This window comes from Acipenser ruthenus, chromosome 10 (genome assembly GCF_902713425.1).
Source record: "Acipenser ruthenus chromosome 10, fAciRut3.2 maternal haplotype, whole genome shotgun sequence".
Taxonomy (NCBI): Eukaryota; Metazoa; Chordata; class Actinopteri; order Acipenseriformes; family Acipenseridae; genus Acipenser; species Acipenser ruthenus.
The window spans coordinates 27,292,731-27,318,443 of NC_081198.1; the positions used below are offsets into that span (position 1 = coordinate 27,292,731).

A 25,713-nucleotide genomic window follows, 5' to 3' on the forward strand; every position below is an offset into this window, starting at 1 on the left:
AGTTAAATTTTGGATTCATCTGACCATAAAATTTGGTTGAAGAAATCATCAGGCTTTCTTTTGTGTATTGTTTTTAACAAATGTTTGCATCTTGGTTTTCGCCCGGACATTCATCTTGTGAAGGTATCGTTGAATTATTCGCTAGTGAATTTCTTGACCATCCTTGTGTCAAATCGTTTGCAGTAATCTGAGGATTTTGCCAGGCTGCTGAAATGATTCTTCTTCCAGATTTTGCAAAAATCTTTATTTGTCTTCCACCCCTGGAGCTAGTTGCAATAGTTTCTGTTCTCCTGTGTTTGTCAATAATAGCTTACACAGTGCTTTTTGGTAAACCAAGTCTATCTGCTATTTTTCTGTCAGTTTCTCCTTTTTTGTTTAGTTGTATAATTTAGTTGCCATTTTGAGATAATTGCTGTGCTGTTTAATTTTAACCATATTTGTTCCTTTTTGAATCACAAATTTCCAATGTATTTTTCAGAAGTTGATGTTTATGTATTTATTTATTCTATAATTATCATGAGATGTTGGGTTTCAATCATAGCAATTGTCAATAATTAGCAACAAATGGGTTTCATACGAAATATGTTGATTGCCCAAATACTTTTCTCAAAGTATGAAATTAGTTTTACAGAAGCCCAGGGGTAGTCATGGGGGTTAAATGGGCACCCCCTTAGCCTAGGGGTTATAAGAGGAGTTAGACTTAGAGGACAGATCTCAAACCCCAGTGCACTAGAGTGGCCATTTTGAAAATGGCTTTGAAACAAACTTTAAAGGTATAAGTGTAAAAAGTTGTCAGGATGTTAACAATGAAAAGACAAATGACAGGTACGTTAATTAAACAGTTGCAGGAACACGTGGGGACGTGTAACACTCTATTTTTCTGAACCTCGCTACTTATTCTTTAAACAAAGTCATCTGAGAAAATAATATATTTTAATATTTTTGTTATCTTTGTCCAGTTCGGCTTGGATTTTGGTGTCTAACCAGATTTCTATCACAGCTTCAGTCTCTCACGCTATCCATGTAGTTTAGGGTTACCAGATTTCCACAGTGAGAAACTGCAGGGACTTTTTTTTTTATAACATATAATAACAGTCATAATTTATAAATGAAACATTGGGTGTATTTATTACAGATCTTTAAAGAAACTTGAATACAATAGCAAAACTGGGACGATTTAACAATTGTATTGTTTCCGACTAGGGCAACATTTTGTTGGCTGAAAACTGGGACAATCCCAGTTTTCCCGGGATGTCTGGTAAATTCCCAGAGACATTTTGTTTTTTGGTGTACTTGTTTCAGATTATAAACTATGAGCGAAATGTTTACTTCCGAGTCAATTTACCTTGTTTAGTTCGTTTTCTATGTGCAAAAGGACAGATTCCAGCAGTCGTTCACATTAAGGTTTAGCAAGCGAACCACTCAGTACGTTTGGCCACCTCTTTGGGTGTGTATATCAAGCAGACTTTATTGTTCACACTTCTCTTTTTATCTATGTGATTCAGACAATCTATACCTCTTTACTATAAAATAATAATAATAATAATAATAATAATAATAATAATAATAATAATAATAATAATAATAATAATAATGTATTCAAAATTTTAAAACCCGCCTGGCAACACATGGAGCGTATTGTGAACAGCGGTATCCAGAATTTCTAAAAACTCCTGGACTGATGAAGTCAGTCAAATGAAGTGACGATATTCTGCTTTCTTATCAATCAGTGCAGTGCCGGTCAGATTATTAAATTATTATAATATCATACAAAGCGTGTCTTTCCTTTACACAGTCCCTTATTTTACAAAGCATTGCAAACAATGATCACAAAAATACGATTTTCACTACATTTTGTATATGTATTACTTGTTATTAAAATTAAGTAAACCAAAAAAAGAAATTATTTTGTAAGAAGGTTAAAACTTGAAGATATTGTATTTTTAGAAAAACGTTGGTTATCTTTAAAACTGTGCAAGTTTTAATAGTCAAGTCTTACCGTGAGAACGACTACCGCCTTGCTAGGAGATGGTTGTTTTTAGTAAGTTTAATTGGTGCAACACTTTAGGAAGAGAAATTAGAGTTAGCGATACCAAAGAATGGATACATTTGTGACAAGATCAAAGCATGAAGATTGGTGGTTTGTTATTGACAGGAAAGAAGCCAGTGCAGGGATGGGGACAATTTCATCCTCCAGGTGAAATGACCCAGAAAGTACAAGACAGGCTAAGCATGGCTGGCAAACAGAGATTTCTTTAACGTAGTGTAGAACCAGATATCATGCTGTAGAAAGAAAATACATGTCTGCTAAAATATGTGTTTCTTTCAAAGTGCACATTAAAAGCCCTGTTTAATGAATGGATGTGCATGCCCAAGAACATGCATGGAACTATTTTGTTAGCTACACTTGCTTCTAAATCAATATTTGTTTAAATGTGTTCCTGGATTCATTTTCTGATTTCTCAGTTTGAAGGATTTATATTTAGAATGTACATATATTTTGAATACAATTTTAAATAACCATAAGCAGGAGAACAATTAGCCATGGATTATATACAAATAAACATGTAAAAGAAAAGAAAAAACTCATTAATTAGTCAAATATAGATGTACAATTGTGAGCTTAAAGTAAAACAAACAGCACTGTTTAATTTTCCATGTATTCCATATGAACACAATTAAAAGCCGTTTTGTTATAATAAGATCATTTTGCCTGTACTGTACATTTACATGCAGCCATTTTCGGAAACATTTGTACTATTTTATTTAAGTATACAATGCACCGCATCAAATATCAAGTATCACCCTAAAGGGCTATTCACACTATAGCGTTTATTCGCTGTGTTTTCTAGGGTAAGAAATCGAACCTATGGAATTGAATACTACCTTTCACACTTGAACGAAATTCGCTGGGGAACAAAATCGAAACAGGTTCGATTTTTGGACGAAAAACGCAGAGATCACCACCCTGTCCTGCTAAATTTGCATATAATCTGAAGGCAATATGGATCATGTGCAAACTGCTGCATGGTTATTGCTCCAAAGAAGAAGAGAAAGAGAAGAATGTGGATTCACACTATAATAACGAGCAACGGGAAACCCTAGGGGAGAACCAGCGTCTTGTGCAAGAGCTGAAATATACTGTATATATTTATATCATCTCAAATTGCGTTATTGGTAACAAATAATCTCAACAATATTACTGGCAACAAAAACATTGTTTAAACAAAATTAGAAGTACAGACAGGACTACCAAACGCAGTCATTTCCATGCATCCTGATATTTTTTGTTTGTTTGTTTGTTTGTTTGTTTGTTTTTTAAATAAACAATACAGTAAACGCAGGTAGATGGTACTGTCAGTGCAGACAGCAGACAGCACAGACAGTGTTTTACATTATTGGGAAAAAATACACATATACCAGCATATATTATTTACATAAACCCGTTTTAGACAGTGTGCGTGTGCGTGCATGTGTGCTACTGGATATCATTTGCGAATGTTTCAGACAATCGCTGTACTGACGGAGATAGTATCTACAGAACGTATGAACATGACATCTGAACAAAACAAGCCAGGTTTATTCGCCTTGAAATCATAAAAAGAAAAGAACATCGACAGAACTGGGTGGTGCAAGCCATCGGGAGACGCGTCAAAAATCACACTGGTTATTTCCATCAATCCGTTCCATAACTGTATCAACTAAAGCATCACAATTTTCCGTCAAATATTTACGATTAAGATTGTCTGCGTTAAAGTTGACGAGATGTGATTTTTGAATTGCCGACGAGACACTTTCGCAGCGACATGACCATACACACCAGAAACGACACAGAGGCGGTGCGACAGGTTTGAAAACTGCCAGATCTATACAACTATTAAAAATTGCTATTGACAAAACTATCGTCAACATGATGTGGAAATTATGAGTGTCTTCTCTGACGGTATTTCAACATACAGTATATGGCAATCATCCACACCAGGCTTATCCAGTTCCTTCGAAATGGACTCCCATATATTATCTTTCAAATCTGTATCATTATAATTGTGATGGCCTTTGTCATAAAGCTCTGGGTATTTTTCATAAACAAGTATTATTGTTTCCTCCGTCACTTTGGATACTGCTTCACCCTGCTGGACCACGTGCATTGAAGCTGTTCTGTGATTGTTCAATGCCCTAGTTGACGCGCATCAAACCACAAAAAATAGGATTCAATCCTATTTCGCGTCGCTCCATTGCTCCTGCATCGCCTGTCGCATGGCCTGTGGTGTGAAAGATACTTATCAAAAGTATAGGTTCTATTTAATTGTAATGCATCGCTGCACAGTTCCGCTGCACAGTTCTGGTGGGTAGCAGCAGTGTTTTAACTGATGGACAGTACTGTCACACAAAGTCACCAAATACATACCTCTTTACAATAAACAGTGGCTGTCCACAAAGCACAGCGCTCTGACAAACTCATTAACACAGTCATTCTGTATCGCTTATTTTCCAGTATGATCTTTTATTGTCAGCGTGAACATGTACCTCAATGCAGCAGTATTTGCAGCGCTATGCATCCTCTGCCTCATCGGACCCACTTCTGCTATTTTTTTTATTTTTGTATACTTCTAAACATTTGTTTTCTTTTGAATATTCATAAACTGATTTACGTTTTCTCCCCATTCCTCATCCACTAAAAATACTATATTTTCGTGTATTACAATTTAGTTTTTGATCAAGCTAGTACAGTGCCGAGAAAAAGTTTGTGAACCCCTTAGGATTTTTACATATTTCACATATTTCAAACCGAAAATGTTATTAGATCTTAATCTAAGTCCTAATAATAGATAAAGATAACCTGATTAAACAAATGACACAAAGACTTGTGAAAAAGTATGTGAACCTTTAGATTCTGTAACTGGTGGCACACCCTTGAACAGCAATGACTACAACTAAGCGTTTTCTGTAACTGTTGGTCAGTCTCTCACATTGGTTTTGAGGAATTTTGGCCCATTCCTCCTTACAGAACTGCTTCAACTCGGTGACATTTGAGGGCTTCCTTGCATGGACAGCTCGCTTCAGGTCCTGCCACAACATTTCGATGGGGTTTAGGTCCGGACTTTGACTAGGCCATTCTAAAACGCGGAATTTCTTCTTCTGCAGCCATTCTTTTGTAGATCTGTTTGTATGTTTAGGATCATTGTCTTGCTGCATGACCCACTTCAGCTCACGGACGGATCACCTGACATTCTCCTCTAGAATCTTCCGATACAATGCAGAATTCATGGTTGTGTCAATGATGGCAAGCCGTCCAGGTCCTGAGGCAGTAAAGCAGCCCCAAACCATCACACATGCTTGACGGTTGGGATGAGGTTCTTCTGTTCGAACGCAGTGTTTGGTTTTTGCCAAACATAACGTTTCTCATTGAGGCCAAAAAGTTCTACCTTTGACTCGTCTGTCCAGAGAACATTGTTCCAGAAGTCTTGTGGATCATCTATGTGCTCTTTGGCAAACTTCAGATGGGCAGCAATGTTCTTTTTAGAGAGCAGTGGTTTCCTCCTGGCTATCCTTCCATGAACACCATTCTTGTTCAGTCTTTTTCTGATAGTTGAGTCAAGAACACTCACATTAGCCAAGGCGAGAGTGGCCTGCAGATCCTTGGATGTTACTCTGGGGTTCTTTGTGACTTCCTTGATGATTTTCCGGTTTGTTCTTGGAGAGATTTTGGTAGGACGACCGCTCCTGGGTAGAGTGACTGTGATCTTGAACTCTCTCCATTTGTAGATCTGTCTGACAGTGGATTGGTGGCGCCCCAAATCCTTAGAAATGGTTTTGTAACCCTTACTAGACTGATGAGCATCAATAACTGTTTTTCTGAGGTCCTCAGAGATTTCTTTTGATCGTGGCATGACGTGTTTCGACACACCTGTATGGTGAAGACCAAACTCACAAAGTTTCTGATCTGTATGTAGGGTGGGGCCTCCCAAACTCACCCCTGAAGATCTACCTAATTATTTAAACACCTGATTCTAATTATCCCCTTAATTGAGCTGATAAAACCAGGGGTTCACTTACTTTTTCACATACCCTGAATCTTAATTACTCATTGTTTATCTAATTCATACATCATTTTGTTTCAAAAGACATGAAATTGGTTAATATAAACCCTATTGGATATTCAAGAAAAGACTTTTGATTCAAGAAGGCTATCATGGTAAAACTATGGAATTTCCATAATTATCATTGGGGTTCACAAACTTTTTCTCGGCGCTGTAGTTACTATGCCCAGCAATTGCCACAATAATCGGACTTTGATTGGACAACATATTATTATTATTATTATTTATTTCTTAGCAGACGCCCTTATCCAGGCGACTTACAATCGTAAGCAAATACATTTCAAGTGTTACAATACAAGTAATACAATAAGAGCAAGAAATACAATAACTTTTGTTCAAGCAAAGTACAAGTGTGACAAACCACAATTCAATAATACAGCAGATAATAGTGATAGTTACATCAGGATATGATTAAATAGTGATAGTTACATCAGGATGTGATTAAATACAAAGTACTACAGGTTAAACACTTGGCAGATTACAGTATTCTGAAGTACAGGATTAAATGCAGTAAAATAGGGGGCAGATAAGAGCAAAATAAAGCACATTTACATGAAGGGTGATAGTGTCCCAGGATACAAACAGAGGAGTTCTACAGGTGCTGTTTGAAGAGGTGAGTCTTAAGGAGGCGCCGGAATGTGGTCAGGGACTGGGCAGTCCTGACATCTGTAGGAAGGTCATTCCACCACTGCGGAGCAAGGGTGGGGAAGGAGCGGGCTCTGGAGGCAGGGGAGCGTAGCGGAGGTAGAGCTAGTCTTCTAGTGCAGGCGGAGCGGAGAGGTCGAGTGGGGGTGTAGGGAGAGATGAGGGTCTGGAGGTAGCTGGGTGCAGTCTGGTCAAGGCATCTGCAGGCTAGTACAAGAGTCTTGAACTGGATGCGAGCGGTGATCGGGAGCCAGTGGAGCGAGCGGAGTAGTGCAGTAGCGTTTGCGAAGCGAGGCAGAGAGAACACCAGGCGGACGCAGGGAGGCCAGCCAGGAGGGAGTTGCAGTAGTCTAGGCGGGAGAGTACCAGGGCCTGGACCAGGAGCTGGGTAGCATAGTTGGTGAGGAAGGGTCGGATTCTTCGGATGTTGCTCAGAAGAATCGGCAAGTGCGTGCCAGAGTGGAGATGTGCTGGGAATAAGAGAGGCAGGGGTCCAGGGTGACTCCAAGGTTCTTAGCTGAGGAAGAGGGAGAGAGTGTGGTAGATTCCAGAGGAACAGAGATAGAGAGATCAGAGGAGGGGGAGGAGGAGGGAAAGAAAAGGAGGTCAGATTTAGAGAGGTTGAGTTTGAGGTGATGCGAGTGCATCCAGGAGGAAATAGCAGACAGACAGGTAGAGATACGGGAGGAGATGGTGGAGTCAGAGGTGGGGAAGGAGAGGAAAATCTGAGCATCATCAGCATAGAAATGGTATGAGAAACCATAGGATGCGATGAGGGGGCCCAGGGAGCGGGTGTAGAGAGAGAACAGGAGAGGACCCAAGACTGACCCTTGGGGGACTCCAGTTAAGAGAGGGTGAGGTGTGGAGGTTGCTCCACGCCAGGTTACCTGGTAAGTGCGGTTGGAGAGGTAGGAGGAGAACCAGGCCAGAGCAGTGCTTGTGAACGTTATTTGATCCTCTGGCATCTAAACGTCTGCTGTATCCTAGGCTGCTTATTACAATGTTGGTGTCAAAATAAAACAGCATTTGGGGGCTCCCAAGTGCCGCATCCAGTAAAGGCGCTCCACGTGGAGTGCAGGATGCACTGTATAGTCTGGACGTCGCGAGTTCGAGTCCAGGCTATTCCACAGCCGACCATGGACGGGAGCTCCCAGGGGGCGGCGCACAATTGGCCGAGCGTCGCCCGGGAGAGGGAGGGTTAGGTCGGCCAGGGTGTCCTCGTCTCACCGCGCACCAGCGACCCTTGTAGTCTGGCCGGGCGCCTGCGGGCTTGCCTGTAAGCTGCCCAAGAGCTTCGTTGTCCTCCGACGCTGTAGCTCTTGGGTGGCTGCAGGGTGAGTCCGCAGTGTGAAAAAAAGCGGTCGGCTGACGGCACACGCTTCGGAGGACAGTGTGTGTTCGTCTTCGCCCTCCTGAGTCAGCGCAGGGGTGGTAGCGGTGAACTGAGCTTAAAAAATAATTGGCCAGTCTAAACTGGGAGAAAATAATAAAAAAAATAAATAATTGGCAACGACTAAATTAAAAATTAAAAAATAAATAAATAAATAAATAAATAAATAAATAAATAAATAAATAAATAAAATGGCATTTTAATCAAAATATTGTGTATTTCCTAGAAAATAGTACCGGGAAAATATTTAATACTAGACAAAAAGCGGGTATAAAAAAAAAAATCCTGTAATTTTTCAGTAAAATTGGGAATAAACCGGAAACGCAGAACAGTAATACTGTATATTGTATGGAAGTGTATGCAGTTAAGGACATTTAGATATAGTGTGTCACAGTTTAAGATGGAAACAATTATAGTGAAAAAAAATTTACTTTTTATAAACAAGCAGTAAAAGAGGTTGAAAAATATTCAGCTACTGCATCAGCTTTGTGTGAGTTTTTGTTGCAGATTATGTCATGCCTGAGAATGGAGTGTGTTTGAATTGTGATTGCACCTTGTTCATGAATCCCCTCCCCCTGTTTTTGCAGTGTTGTGGGTCCAGCTCTGACCTTCCGCATCAGGCAGAACAAGCAGAACATGAGCATGGACGACGTGGCCAACAAAGCTGGTAAGAGACTGCTGCTGGCACAAGGCTGCTCAAACAGTAAGATAGACCATTAAAACAACCTGTCTTAAGAAAACAACGTGCCTGTCACCCTGCGTACAGCTGGGACCGGAGAGAGCGAAGGGGCTGCTTCATTGATCAGATGTAGAGGGGGCTTGACCTTGTAGCTTTAAGTTAGGAGCAGCCAAACTACACATTAGAGACGTGCAGGTTATAGTGAGTGAAAGTGCATAAGAGTTCTGGAATTATTTTAGCTACAACCACTGTAATATTTGTCACCAGCTTTCATCTTGGAGTCCGTCCTGCAAGCTGCGGTGCCGCCAGACCTCACAAAGCATTTGCTTTTCCTAAAGCTTTCCAGTTAATTTGCTCAGCAGCTTTTTTCTTCCCTGCTCATTAACAGAACACAGCCCATTCGCACAGTCCTCTCTTCAAAGGCATACACGTTGACAATGGAAAGAAAAGGGGTGAGGGTTAATTACCCCAGCGTGAGGTCTGCTCACAGCAGCATCTCTTATGTGTGTAGTTGGCACAGGGTGAGGGTGGATGAGAGAAAGTGTTACTGGGGAACGATCGCCATTGAATTCGACTGCCTGAAAACATGATGCATGCACACACACACACACACACACACACACACTTGCACACTTACACACTTACACACACACACGCACACTTGCACACACGCACACACACACACGCACACACACACTTACACACACACACGTACACACATGCACACACACAAACACACACACACACGCACTCACACACATGCACATACACACGCACACACATGCACACACACACACACACTTACACACACACATACACACGCCACTGACACACACATATAAAAACATAGACACACACACATATACACAAACACACAGTCTGTTTGTTAAAATGCCTGGAATAATTAGCAAGCTGCTCAAGGCCAGACATTTCCATCAATGGATTTAAAAAATGTGGAATTGATGATGCGATCAGAAACCCAGAGGCAGTGTAAACTGCTGCTACTGTAATAGGACTGTTCTTTTTATGTTAAGTATTTTTGTGTTATTTTTTTAGAAGGGTTTAAGTAAGTAGCAGCCAAAGTTGTTTGTGCCAGACTAGTTAGAAAGTATGTAACAAATGGGTTGATTGTCGATACGCTGTAGATACGACTATTACTGAAGACCCACCGTGCAGGTAACGCGAAGTCCATAAACAAAACAAAACGTGAAAATAAATTAGTTCTGCACCGTATAAAACTGCTTGCTAGTCTATTAACCCGTTTGAAATGATTTCGAAGCAAATAAAAGCATTTTCGTTTTGGCTTTATTGTTAAATAAATGTTAAAAAAAGCACAAGGATCTATAAGATGGGAATTTTGACAAAAATGAATCCTTCACTAAGTTGTTTCAGCTTTAGTGAAACTATAGCACCACATGGTTTATTTGCAGAAATTATCTTGTCTATTGCCATGTGTATTGAACCCTATGTAGCCCCCTCAATTCTACATTCATTTGTTTAATGTGAGTGCCATCTTTAAACAATGTCATTAAAACTTTCCTGTAAAGTCACCCTTTGATCTTTTGAATAAATACATTTTGCAATTAAAAAAAAAAAAAAAAAAAAACTGGATTTGTGACACAGAACACAGATGACTCTGGATTGGTGAAAGAAAACTGTGGATTAATTAGAAAACTGGATCTTTCATTCTCCGAATCCACAGTAGTCAATTGCTTGTTTTCGTCTTTGAAAATTCACAAAGTAACATGTTTGTATATCATGTGTTACAAACCAAAAGTACTGGAATTGAAAAGACAGCCTTTTGAATGCATTTGCATGAAGTAGTCACCAACACTTTTATTGTAAACTATGGTATTTTCACATTTTGGACAGGGTTTTGTGGTGCATTGTCGTTGATTGTGAGCCTCGTCTAAAACTGCTCCTGCATGTGAGCCTGGCTGTTTTGTGCAGTGGTTAAGACACTGCGTTGTCTGATCTCTGATCTGTGCCCGGATTAGGCCCTGTTGCATTAGTGCCTTGTTACGCTTCTCATAAAACAGTGTGTGTGCACTTACACCACAGATTCGGAGACAGCTCCTGTGTACAAGTAGAGCTTTGTCTGTGTTTATTTCTTTAGGAGTGCCCACAATTCCAATATATATAACTCAGCTTTTAAAGGAATACGTTTGTTTTGAGCCGACTCAGGATCTTCATTGAAAAATCATGAAAGCTCTTAATAGTACATCAAGTTTCAGAGGCTTTGCCACTTAATGTGAAACATTTCCTTTTACTTTTGATCAGCAGCAGAGGTTAACAATGCTCTGAGCACAAGCTGGATATCATTCATACATAATTTCCCGCCCTATCGGACAATTGTCCAATAAGTACCTAGGTCATGTCTACCCTGCTAATAGCGAACCACAAAGATGTGTAATAATTTCGTCCTTTTGCACTGGTAAGGTGGGTCGCTACATATGATTTGTCACAAAACAAATAAACATAGTCAAATTCAAGGCCTATGAATAAGTCAAGACAGCCACTAGCATTGTATGTGATTGAAACTGACTGCTTATCATTATTCTGTTTGCCTAACACATTAATCAGCCATGAAAGGGACAGCCCATTAGCACACAAGTATGTGCTGCATGTAGCAGGTGTTTTCTGTCCACCCCTGTACAGTACATGTGTGCAGCATTATATCCTAGATCCTTGGTAGGATTCAGGGCATTTTTGTCTCAGTGAAGAGCGAGGATGTTAATTGAGAGTCCCGGTTCTTTATTTCGAAAGCCTACATGGCGGTAACAGGGTGCAGAAGATGAAATATTAATGGCAACCTTTGACTCTCGTGTGATGTTAAAAGCTCATCTGAATTACAAAAAGAATTGATGAAGGTTAGAGGCAGGGGGCTCAGTGGCTCTGAAAGAGAAGCGTGCTTGTTTAAGTGCTGGAGAAACTGTTCATGGGATACAGAAGCTGTTAACTACGGCTTCTATAAAAATATAACTATGGTAACAATGACATTTCCCATTGTCCAGTAGAACTCATTTAATCCCTTCAGTGGAACAGTGGCGTGCCTTTTTGAAAATAAAAAAATCACAATATAGACCCAAGTGTCTTTATAGTACAACGCAGTGTTCTATGATTCTCAATAGTTCCACTAGAGGTAGTATCCAGCAAAAATTTAATATTTGGTCCGATGTGCCATTCCGCTTAAATTGTGCCCCAGAGCATGTTTTGTTAAAAAAATGTTTAGTTTTATTTGTCATTTTGTTCCAATTCACCCTTCTGTTTTGTTCCCATTTCCCTTTCCACTCCTGCCCTCTCACCCTTTGCTGTATGTCCAATGGCCCCCACTTCCTCTCACACCGGTTTCTCTCTTCCCTGTCTTTCTGAGCTCTTTTCCATTCTACCCCCTACTCCTTCCCTGTCCCCTCATCTCTCTCACTCTCTGGCCGCCTGCCTGTGAATTTCTAGCCGCTGTTAAATCCCCCAGAGGCCTGTCACTTGCAATCACATTTAGTCACTGTGCAAACAGCTTGTCCTCACATTAAATGCATTTCATGGTGACACGACCGTCAGGTGTGTTTTTCCTTTTTGGAAAACTCTTTATAATACGATACAAACACTGGTGGATATTGTACGCATGCATGTCACAATGACATGTTTAGATAAATCTTAAGAAACAATTGTGATAAGGTATTTGACATGAGTTCTTTATTTTGCCTATGATAACGGTACTTATTTAGTCTGGGAAACCATGCTTTAAAGCAGAGACCCAGTCACGGTTGAATTTGTGTTTCAGAATCAGTGACAGTTCAGGTTTGGGCCCGGATTGTGCAGGTGCGTCATCGTCTAAGAAACAAAGACTTTGTAGATATGAAGAAGGTTACTTGGGAATTGGATTTCCCTTTGTTGAATCTGCAGATGAACCTTGCCCTCAATGTGTCATCTGTGGTGATGTACTGGCTAATGACAGACTTATTCAAAACAAAAGTGCAGCCGGAGAAACGTGTGTTTTTAAAAGTTTGTAGCGATTCCGGTAATATTTTCTTTGGAGAAACTAGTATTAAGTTCCTCAAAGTGTAAAGAAGAAGTGAAGATAATAGCATGATCCATTTTGCAAAAGGTACCAAGTATGTGTGGTTTTTTGTTTTGATTTTTGAACATTGGCATTACCTGTGGTGTTCTATGCATGGGATGACATCTGTGCACAGGATAAGATGCACTGGAATTTTGGCGAATAATTCACTGTGTGATTTATAATTCACTCTAAGGTGGGGCATGATTCAAAAAAGGTTGAGAACCCCTGGTTTTCTCCATGTCTGTGTTTTTAGAGTGGGGATATTGCTGAAAGAGTATGATAGATGTTTTTATTGCAACTTGGATACTAGTAAGTCAACAATAGAAAAGTGTCAAGTGTGAGTGGCACCCGTTTCATTTGCTGTCATTTTCCTTAGCTTGTACATCTCCACCCCGGCCACATTTGAAAATTAGAAAATGTAAATTATTGCCTTAAGTAACATCGTCCCAACAATAAACAGGTTTCATGATGTTTTAATAAAGAAAACCAGGCATAAATATGTAAAGGGCTATTCACACTATAGCTTTTTTTGCTGCATTTTCTAGGGTAAGAAACCGAACCCATGGAATTGAATACTACCTTTCACACTTGAGCATAATCGCTACGAAAAAAAACTCTAAACAGGTTTGATTTTTCGACAAAAACGCCACAATCACCAATCTCAAACAATGTTATTGGCAACAAATCATTTTGGTGCATTGTGATGTTTTTTTTTTTATTTATTTTTTATTTCTCACAGATACCTTGTTACTGGTGACTCATTTACAACCGTAGCATACGGCTTTAGGATGAGTGTCTCATAGCATGCACTTTGTAGAAGCTATACCCGGACATTTAACGAAAACATGTAGTCAAAACAGTGTGTTTATCTTAACATACTAATAGTGCTTACTTTGTGATTTCCTCATATTTTTCCATACTTTCTGTTTGTATTCTCTATCGAGATTATTACTTGTGCTGCTTATCATAAAGAACACGATATTCTGCACTGCTATAATGAGACGTTCTCCCATCTTGCCGGTGATATTTGACGCGCAAGTCTGAATACAAAAATAGCAGCGAAACGCCCGGCGTAAAAAACGTTGCGAATAAACGCTACAGTGTGAATAGCTGTCACAAAGACGGCCTGAGTGGGTGGCGTCAGACCAGAAGCAGGAAATAAACAGACAGAGAGGTGTGGTTTGGTGAAGCTGAGCGAATGCTTTTGCTCAGCATTTAATTAAACAGAACAGAAAATAAAAGGGTTGAACACAAAACAGGACACGGCACTTGCGCCAAAATAAATAGACAAACAAAACGTACTAAACACTTAACAAACGGTGCACGGAGAGACAAACAAACACGGTGAGTACAAACACTTATAGATTATTATTATTTTACTTCACGTTCTCCTTCTCTCTCACCCGTTCTCCACTCTCGAACACCCAAAACCCCGAGTGAATGCTACGTGTCTCTAGGGCAGCAGGGCAGCAGTGTGGAGTAGTGGTTAGGGCACTGGACTCTTGACCGGAGGGTTGTGGGTTCAATCCCTAGTGGAGGACACTGCTGTTGTACCCTTGAGCAAGGTACTTTACCTAGATTGCTCCAGTAAAAACCCAACTGTATAAATGGGCAATTGTATGTAAAAATAATGTGATAACTGTATAATGTGAAATAATGTATAATGTGATATCTTGTAACAATTGTAAGTCGCCCTGGATAAGGGCGTCTGCTAAGAAATGAATAATAATAATAATAATAATAATACTGTTGTGCTGGGATTCAATTACTAATTAATTATTCACTTGAATCCCAGCACGTGAATTCATTACGTGCAACCCCGTGCTCACATATTATATTTAACCAGCACGTGAAGTGATTTGTGCCCTCCTCGTGCCTAAATATAAATCTACATTTTTAACTCACACGTGAAACACAGACCCGTTTATATCCTGTGTACCAATGACTATACACCAACATTAACACACGCACGCAACATACAACACATAATATGCACACAGGGGCGGGCCACAATAGCCCTTTACTCTAAAAAGTGAGTGATTTATTGTATTTATTGAGTCCCTGAGGAGTTTACATGTTTTTTGCCTGGAGTTATTTGTCAGGTTTTTTTTTTCTTTAGAAATTCCATGTTTGATATATCCAGTACATTTGTTTGCATTGCCCTTTTTCGCACACACACATTTGAACTAAAGGTTTGAAAGCTTGATGTCTGGCATATAAATCTGTAGTGACAAAAAGGAAGCAGAGCCATTAACTGTTATGAGGAGAAGACCAGTGCGATTCCTATTGGAGGCTGGAAGCTTTTTACTTTCATCATTAGCATCATCAGAAAAATACACCCAGAAAAGTTACCAAACCAGAAGGAAATTACTCAGGCATTTAATCTAGGGACTTCTTAGTAGTCTTGAGTTTTTTTTTTACATTTTTGTATTAGTTTTAGAACTGTACTGTTGTTGGTGTTTTTTTCAGTTCAATAAAATAATTATGCAAATAACAAATTGAGTAAAAACTTTAAGAAATTACTTACAACCCCCTAATTAAATGAGCAACTTTATTGAGTGCATTTTTAATTTCTGAAAAAAAGTGTACCACTACTGATTGGGAGTACAGAGCTTTGAGCATTGAGTGTCGCGGGTTAGGTACCAGAGCCTGTGGTGCTGTGTGATGTCAGAGTGGTGGTGTGTGATGTCAGTGTGGTGGTGTGTGATGTCAGAGTGGTTCTGTGATGTCAGTGTGGTGGTGTGTGATGTCAGAGTGGTGGTGTGTGATGTCAGTGTGGTGGTGTGTGATGTCAGAGTGGTTCTGTGATGTCAGTGTGGTGGTGTGTGATGTCAGAGTGGTTCTGTGATGACAGAGTGGTGCTGTGTGATGTCAGAGGGCAATAGTTTTTTATTTAACGATCGACTGGTTTTGTGGCAGCATCAGAAACAATTTTTGTTTAACCAATTTGGGTTGCAGTTGTCGAGTTTAATACCTCCTGCAAAGCAGGTTATGGGATTAATACATTATTATTTGTTTTACCCAAGTCTGATTTTGATTACATTGAAAAAAATGTTATTGCATTTTCCATAACAAAGCAGATCTTTTGACTTGGATGATTTGCAGAAGTAGCTATCATACAATGGGCTCCTTCCAGCTGATATAAAGAGCAGGGGATCTGTTTAAATCATTCAAGTATGTATTTTTGTATAGCAACAGTCTGGTCTATATGAGTCTGCTGTGTTTCTGTCTGTACAATATGTAAAACACCACACAGGGTCATATCTGAATGATTTGAAACCACAGCACTGCTTATACCTGCCACCATTTGATTTCATTGCAACAGACCTACATGTTTGGTATCGCATGCTAAAAGAATTTTTTTGATTATATGCAGGTTTCAAAAGTTACTAAAGACTTAGAAAAATATAAAAATCGAGATTTTGATACATTTAAAAGTCTTTTTGCTTGTCTTGAGAAAGGTTCAGCTGGGGTTAGTTTAGCACCTCCATTATCCAAAAGTGAGTTTCATATCTTTCACTTCCAAAAAATTCCCTCAGAGATCAAGTTTTATTCTGCTTTGTAAATATTCTTTTCCCACACTGAAATGACTTGTTGCTTATCCAGCTCATGTCTGTGGGAATCTGGAACCACCTGACACATTGTGTGTTAATGGTGGATATCATATAGCAGTAGGGTTCTTGGACTGTCATAAACCAAGCCAGGTCATTTCTTAGGGTCCTCATTAAAACAACGGGACCTGCATGTATGCACTGCACCTGTCACGTGCTACATGATAAGCACAGTCTTCACCAAACCTTATACACGTCTGTAGACATGTTGGATTGCATGTGGCTATAATCTGAGAAATTCTTATTTTTAAAAAAAATCTTTTTAACCCTTTGTGTACCTTTTGCTTATTACATGATTTTGAGGACCCTCTGTGAACAAGTAACAGTGAAAAGTTGGGCTAGTATGAATATTGATTGCTGTTGTCTCCAAATTTCACCTACTTTCCCACTACACTTTAGTACTATATACTGTACTATACTCAGATAACATTAATAAAGCTTAAACTGTTGTGTTATTTCTGATTCTTTTGATGAATGAAAGGACTAGTAGCCTATTATAATTTAGTCAGTACTAAGCAGTCCTGCACTAAGCAGTGTTTCTCGGTTTGTATTGCCTCTTGTGTGATACGTCGAAAGATTTAAAAAATATCTGTGGACGAGGTGAAACAAAAGATAGCGCAGGGTTTATATCATGTAGTGGATAATAGTTTGAGAAGTAAATCAGAAGCATGGAATTCTTTTGGAATCTTAGTGAATGAAAATTATGAACATGTGACTGGATTCAAAAACATGATGACAGGTTTTACGACAGCCACAAAACTGGTACATCTCTGTGAAGCACAGGTGTAGCTCCCTTTTAACTGGTGGCACGAAAGGAAGAGACAGGTATTTATAATAAAGTACAGGTAGTGGACGAAAAAATGGAAACACCTGGGTAAATGAGGGACACCAAGTATATTGAAAGCAAGGGCTTCCACACAGGTGTGGCTCATGCGTTAATTAAGCAAATAACATCCCAGCATGCTTAGGGTCATGTATAAAAATGCTGGACAGGCCTGGTTGCCTATAATTATGGCTAGCATGAGGAGACCTCAGTGACTTTGAAAGAGGGGTGATTGTTGGGACGCGTTTGGCAGGAGCTTCAGTGACCAAGACAGCTCAACTTGCTGATGTTTCACGAGCAACGGTGTCTAAGGTGATGTCGGCATGGAACTCCGAGGGAAAGACATCATAAGAACATACGAACATACGAAAGTTTACAAACGAGAGGGGGCCATTCAGCCCATCTTGCTCGTTTGGTTGTTAGTAGCTTATTGATCCCAGAATCTCATCAAGCAGCTTCTTGAAGGATCCCAGGGTGTCAGCTTCAACAACATTACTGGGGAGTTGGTTCCACACCCTCACAATTCTCTGTGTAAAAAAGTGCCTCCTATTTTCTGTTCTGAATGCCCCTTTATCTAATCTCCATTTGTGACCCCTGGTCCTTGTTTCTTTTTTCAGGTCAAAGAAGTCCCCTGGGTCGACATTGTCTATACCTTTTAGGATTTAGAATGTTTGAATCAGATCACCGCGTAGTCTTCTTTGTTCAAGACTGAATAGATTCAGTTATTTTAGCCTGTCTGCATACGACACGCCTTTTAAACCTGGGATAATTCTGGTTGCTCTTCTTTGCACTCTTTCTAGAGCAGCAATATCCTTTTTGTAACAAGGTGACCAGAACTGAACACAATATTCTAGGTGAGGTCTTACTAATGCATCAGCAAAGGGCAACAGTGGGCGGAAGCGCATACTCCAGTTTCATGATATCCGTGCATTAATTCAAAGTGCAAGGCAAAACAGACGAGCAACTGCAGATCAATTGACTGCAAATTTCAACGTGAGGCGCGAGCAGTCAGTTTCATCAAAAACAGTCCGCCGAGAACTCCACAGAGCGGGATACCATAGTGGCCCAACGCCCTATTAAGTGACTTTACATTGGTGTTTCCATTTTTTTGTCCACTACCTGTAAGGAAAGATAGTTAATATCTTACTATGTTAAAATATATCCAGACCACTAGAGCTACCACACTGTATAGTCTATTGTATAAACTCAATCTGTGGAGAATGGTAGAGATATCTGTGTGTGAATGAGTCAGTCGACGCAGGCAGTAGGTAAACGACACTTACAGGTTCGGGTCGGGTTGCAGGTCTTATTAAAGCAGGTTGCGGGTTCGGGTCGGGTCATGTAGTAGTGGGTCCGGGTCGGTAGTGGTTTGTAAAAATCGGACCCATGCAGGACTCTGTCGCCTTGCGTCAAGAACATAGAGCTGCTGTCTTGTTGTGTGGGAAGATTGGTGTGGTTTAAAAGTAATTGTGAAAACCGAGCTGACTATAGACTGTAGGGATCAATATTTACCTGTTGATCTCAACAACCAGAAACCAAATTACTGCAGCCTTGTCAGTGGAGGAGAGCAACACTCCTGTAAAACAAAGGTTGTAAAAAGCATAGGATAGTGTAATGAAACATGGTAAACCATAGCATAGCGTAGTAAAGCATAGTAAAGGCCAGCGAGGTATGGTAAAACATATGAATAAACTAGGGTAAACTATCCATGGGGAAAGCATGGAAAAACTATAGAAATGCTATGCAAAAGTACTGTGTCTGTTTGGGTGTTTCCTAGAATTAATGATATATTTGCACCACGTTAGTTATGAACATGTGCAAATGATTTATTATCTGGTCTAAGTGGTATTTAACTTATGCAGTTACCGCTGCAGTAACAGTTTAGTTTTTACATCTATTAATTGCCAGCAATAGTTTGTATTGCTTAGTGCCCTGTCAACGGTACACAGTGGCCACACTTTCAGTTTAAACAAATGGATTATTCTTCTCTTTCTAATTAAAGCTATCCAATTGTTAGATAGTAATTCACTTATTATTTGTGTTTGGCACAGCAGGTTAAGTGTGCAGCTGTAATGCCTGCACCCATTGCAGCTGTGAGAAAGTGAATTGGTAGATCTCAGTTAAGGTGTTACAGCGGTGCAATCCTGGTGGTCACTGCACTTTAGAAATTCAGTCTTTTTAGAAGACGTGAATGAAAAATATTTTTTTTCTACTACAATAATCCCATAATTTACCTGCTGTGCATTTCCATGTGTTATGTACTGTAGGTCTCAATGTGCAGTTTTGAAAGAAGCACATTTTATCATAAACGTGTTTTTATTTCTAAACATGATCTCTGGGCTTCACTTGGTTTAATAAACCTCTAGTTGATATTCATGCTTTCAGATAGTGTTGCAATTGCTTGGTCATTTTGCCTGGAGCGTGAAATTGTCCTCACTCCTTCAGTGGCTTCTTTCCTGGCAATAACCAGCTGCTATTTACTGATAGCTTTCAGCCAGTAGCATGCTGCTGAGATAAAATGACCTAAGGATTATATAAAGAAGGATTATTATTATTATTATTATTATTATTATTATTATTATTATTATTATTATTATTATTATCATTTATTTCTTAGCAGACGCCCTTACCCAGGGCGACTTACAATTGTTACAAGATATCACATTATACAGATAACACATTATTTTATATACAATTACCCATTTATACAGTTGGGTTTTTACTGGAGCAATCTAGGTAAAGTACCTTGCTCAAGGGTACAACAGCAGTGTCCCCCACTGGGGATTGAACCCACAACCCTCCAGTCAAGAGTCCAGAGCCCTAACCACTACTCCACACTGCTGCCCTAGGATAGGACAATGATGTCACAAATGGGCTGGGCTAACAGTGGAGCTCTTGCCTGGAGCCCAGAAGAGCACTTTGGTAGTGCATTCTCAGTGCGTTTTACCTATTGACGCTTGCCTTGTGAAATGTTTCTTGGCATATTTCAACTTTCATTTGCATAAGTAACTAAACTAGCAGAGAGCAAAGCTTTAAATAATTGTTATAACAGTGGAAACACTAGTGGAGGCTTTGAGTAAATTGTTGATGCTCATTACATGGATATATCCACGTTTCAGTGGCTTGGGAGTTATTACAGATTTTTTTATTGAAAACTAGGGGGGAAATACCCTTTTAATAATGTGGGAAGATACCAGTATCTCTGTTTGGATGGAAATAAGTGTTCAGTGAGCAGATAAACTTATACTGACCACACATAGCCTGGAGCCCGGAGTCGGTGTCCAGAGCTTCACTCCAGCTGATCCGGCTCTCTTGATCCTCCTGACCCATTCCCTACATCTCTTTGTGTCTTTTGGCTGCCGTCTGTCCCTCTTTGAGCATCCTGGCGCTGCACAACACACCATCGCCACAGTGTGTTTCAGTACTGTTTGTGTGAACTGAATCATGGGAGATAGAACAGAGTATCCTTATTTATATAATCCTTGACCCAGGAAGTTCAGGCATAAAATATTTCCTGTGAAAATTTTAAGAAGAGAACCGGAGAAAACTGAAACTTCCTTTAACATAAAGTAGTACCAGATATGTTTTAAAGTGAAATGACATGTTTACTATTACGTGTGTTTCTTTCAAAACTGCACATTTGAGACCTATGTAGTCAGTGGAGAATGAAACTGATATTTAAAGTATGTAGAGCTAACAGAATAATTCTACTAAATCTTAACTAATATGTATTGCCATCATTTTGCTATTTGAAACATGTACACGTTTCAATTCTGCAATGCTACACTTCTGGTTGCATGAAGGAAAGCAGTCTTTTAAAGCAAAACAATACATTATTTGAATGCTTCCTGTTTATTTATTTATTTTAATTTTGTGACCAATTATTATTTTTATTTATTTTCCCCCAATTTGGAATGTCCAATTATGTTTTTTCTCCTCACCACAGCAAGTCCCCACACAGCACAGACATTCTGAGGGTGTGCGAGTGTCCTCCGATCTCACAAGCCTAAAGCCAGAATTGCTTTTACACCGAGCAATCCAGAGCAGAGGTTAGTGGGCTACCGATCCTGGGGATCAGAGATCAGCCCTGTCTTATGCACTCTGAACGTGCTTGCTGTCTGGCCAGTAGGGTTCACTGTTGCACGATGAGGAGAAGCAATCCCTGCTGGTTTCCCATCCCCTCCCCGGGAGCGTCAGAGCCAATGCTTCCTATTTAACTGAATTGCAGAAGCAACTGAAGTATGTTGACTGCATTTCTTTATGACAGGAAGTGCAGCAAAGGAGCCTATAGCTACATAATTTGTGCATCTTTTATTTAGGAAAAAAAATGAGATTTACAAAGAGATACAGTTATCCCATGCTTTTACAATGGTTATTCATTGTGCTTTATTGCACTTTGCTATGCTTAACTGTGGTCAAGTAAGATTTACTAAAACTATTTTGCTAGCTCTGTGTACTTAAAAGACTTATTATTTTGCTTACTTATTTTTCATGAGATGCTCAAGGCTGGCATAAAGAGTTTTTTTTTTATTTTGTTCCCCATGCCTAGTTCTGTGTCATTATCAAATGCCTGCACTCCACTTTGGCTTGATAGGCTATATTTATTGAGTACAGTATACTAGTAATGGTTGCTGTCAGTCTAGTGAATGCTAAGTGTGATGTCTCTGCTGTGATTGTGTGTTGGAGGAGAGCAGTGGAGACTGACTGCGGGGCCTCTCTAATGCGGGAGGGCTGATGACATTTGCCTGGCTCCCCTTTGGGGGATCATCCCTGGAGACCAGGGTAATTAGCTTGCTGTTTGCCAGCGGTCAGCCATTAAAATAGAGCCAGATTCAGATCTGTATTTTAGGATGTAGATTTTGACGAGCATGCTGTTGGGTATCAGCAGGAATACAGACCTTAACAGGGAATCATATTAGCAAAAATAAACATGTACAGTAAAGACGCATGTACTGTACAGGGGTCTAGTGAAGGTGATAGTTATCCTCTTATAAAGCATGGAGACTATTAATGCAAACTGCAAAGCAATATAAGTAGCTAACTCTTTTTACCCAGTGACCCACCTAGTGTTGTTTAAAATTTTGTGACACATATTTTTAAAACAAACTGTCTGCCTGCAAAACCATAACAATCTAAAATTACCCTATTAAAACTGTCAGACATATGCAAAAAAGGACAAGAAGAATAGAACTTATAAATACTAATAAGTAGATGGGTTTATACCTTCATTGAGTGACGTGCACTTGCTTCCCTGCTACTGAGTTAGTGCTGAGACTGGTGATACTGGTGCTGCTGCTGGGATTGGTGTAAGACCGGTGCTGACACTACTGGAGTGGTAAGAGTGGTGCTGACACTGCTGGGACTGGTGTAAGACTGGTGTTGACACTGCTGGACTGGTAAGACTGGGGCTGACACTGCTGGACTGGTAAGACTGGGGCTGACACTGCTGGACTGGTAAGATTGGTGCTGACACTGCTGGGACTGGTAAGACTGGTGCTGACACTGCTGGACTGGTGAAACTGGGGCTGACACTGCTGGACTGGTAAGACTGGGGCTGACACTGCTGGACTGGTAAGACTGGGGCTGACACTGCTGGACTGGTAAGACTGGTGCTGACACTGCTGGGACTGGTAAGACTGGGGCTGACACTGCTGGACTGGTGAGACTGGTGCTGACACTGCTGGACTTGTAAGACTGGTGCTGACACTGCTGGACTGGTAAGACTGGTGCTGACATTGCTGCGACTGGTAAGACTGGGGCTGACACTGCTGGACTAGGAAGACTGGGGCTGACACTGCTGGACTGGTAAGATTAAAAACTGATTTAGAAGGCTTTACTTACTCTAAATATGGAGTTTGCCAAGCCTCCTCTGGGCCCACGGCCATCATACAAAAAGACAACACATGAAAAGTATTAAAACCTCCTGAGTCATGGGGGGGTGCCATTTCTTTGCGCGGGGCAAACCTTGATTTATCAAAATGTGTAACAGCTAAGCATCACATTGCACAGGAATGTCAGCAGAAATACAATAGTAATATTCAACATCATAAGAAGAAATAACATCTCAACATTTTTACCTACACTTCGCTTCTTTTGAAAGAAATGCGTTATGTGCTGGTTTCTCCGTTTCATCTTTGTATATGGAGAGGAGAGCACGTCATCAATTCGTACACTAAAATAATATACTGGACTAGGACAGCTCCAGGAGCCTCTACACACAAATTGAGCACATCACATTGAAGCGTGCCAGGCTCAGTATGTTGATTATGACATTCTTAAAAATGAAAAGTAGGTATGGTATATTTTTCTATAGCATCTTTCATAGTGGACCACCATCACAAAGCGCTTTACAGAGGTAGGCTGTGAACTGTGCATTATATGCAGAGTCATTTACAATAGGACACTGATTTAACATCTCATCCGCAGGATGGAGCACAAGGAGGTTAAGTGACTTGCTCAGGGTCACACAGTGAGTCAGTCAGTGGCAGAGGTGGGATTTGAACCATTGACCTTCTGGTTACAAGCCCAGGACTTTAACAGTTAAAAGTATACCCCTTTCTCAATCCATCCAGGTTGTATTTACTTTCAGTTCTGTATTATTGTTTCACTAAAGTCGGTATCAAAAATGCAACGTTTGCCTCTTAATATTATGCACCTGCACGGTTTCTGCAGATAAAGCTGTAAATAACTGTAAAGATATATATAATCTCAAGCTTCATTTAGCTTGTACTGTAAAAACTTCTTTTTTTTTTCTAACTCCTTTTTGATTTTCTGGTTTTCAGAAAAAAATACAAAGTCATTAATACAACTGTACATACATTTACACAACCATCAATGCATCAGATAAAAAAGCAAAGGAAATAATAATGGACTGTGTTATTAACAGATCATTTTGCAAGGCCAAATCTACTGAACCATTGTTCTAGTGCATTGTATTTAGAAATGTTTATTTAATTTTCATTAATATACAGTATAACAGTAACAAACAGATGAAAAACAAGCTTATCTCAAGAGAAGAAACTAACAAAAACAAAAAAAACACAGATAAACAAGAAAAAAAGGGAAGAGAAGAAGGAAGAGAGATTAAGAGAGAGAGAATCACGATTTTCAATGACAGATTGTAGATCATGGGATTGTCATCGGCCTGAGTTGGTCAACCTACAGCAGAGAAGGTTGCCATGCTTTGAGTGTATTTCATTTTTTCCAATTTCAGGAAATGTACGTGAGAGGGTGTGGCAGCTTGCTTCCAGACAATCAAAATCAGGTGTTTTGAAAGATATAAAGTAGAGATTCAGCTTTATAATAAAACAACAAAATATTACATAACATGCATACAATGAAAAATAACATGCAAAAACTAATTTCATACTTTGACAAAAGTATTTGGACACTCTTACATTAGTACTTTGTTTGCCCATCCTTTTTTTTTTTGTATTTTAAAACCAGTTCCTGGCATCTTTCCGGAGATATTTTTGCCCATTCTTCAACACATACAGCTTTGAGTTCTGCAATCGACTTTGGTTTCCTTTTTGCAACAGCAGCCTTCAAGTCAATCCACAACATCTCGATGGGATTCAAGTTTGAGGACTGAGATGGCCAATCCATAACAGTAATCTTCCTTTTTTTCAGAAATTCCTTTGTAGACTTTGCAGAATGCTTAGAGTCATTATCCTGCTGGAATACAAACTTCCATCCAATAAGCCTTCTAGCACTGAGTAACAAATGAGAGTGCAAAATGTATTGATATTTTGCAGCATTCATTGATCCTTCTACAATGCAAAGGTTGCCAGTGCCTGAGGAAGAAAAACAAGCCCATACCATCACACAACTTCCACCATGTTTAACACTGGGCATGATGAACTTTTCTTTAAATTCTTCTCCTCTCTTCCTCCAAACATATTCTTGCTTTCTTGGTGAAAAAAGTTATTTTTTGGATTCGTCTGACCATAAAATTTGGTTGAAGAAATCATCAGGCTGCTTCAAGTATTCAATGGAAAACTCCAATCGCTTTCTTTTGTGTATTGTTTTTAACAAAGGTTTGCATCTTGGTTTTCGCCCATGGACATTCATCTTGTGAAGGTATCGTTGAATTGTTCCCTCGTAAATTTCCTGACCATCTTTTCTCAGTTCTTGTGTAAAATCTTTTGAAGTAATCTGAGGATTTTGCCAGGCTGCTGAAACGATTCTTCTCCCAGATTTTGCAGAAATCTTTCTTGGTCTTTGTGGCAATGTGCCCCGCCCCTGTGAGCATATTATGTGTTGTATGGTGCGTGCGTGTGTAAATGTTGGTGTATAGTCATTGGTACACGGGATATAAACGGGTCTGTGTTTCACATGTATTTAAAAATGTAGATTTATATTTAGGCACGAGGAGGGCACAAATCACTTCACGTGCTGGTTAAAT

The 25,713-nt window shown here is 39.7% G+C and overlaps 1 protein-coding gene across 1 annotated transcript in view; it reads left to right on the forward strand.

The window, feature by feature from the left end:
- Nucleotides 1-25,713, forward strand: part of LOC117410794 (receptor-type tyrosine-protein phosphatase-like N) — a 190,673-nt gene that overhangs the window by 84,811 nt on the left and 80,149 nt on the right. The window contains exon 11 of the mRNA XM_034017621.3: nucleotides 8,724-8,803. Within this exon, the coding sequence (XP_033873512.3) occupies nucleotides 8,724-8,803 (80 nt within the window). The remainder of the gene's footprint in view (nucleotides 1-8,723; nucleotides 8,804-25,713) is intronic.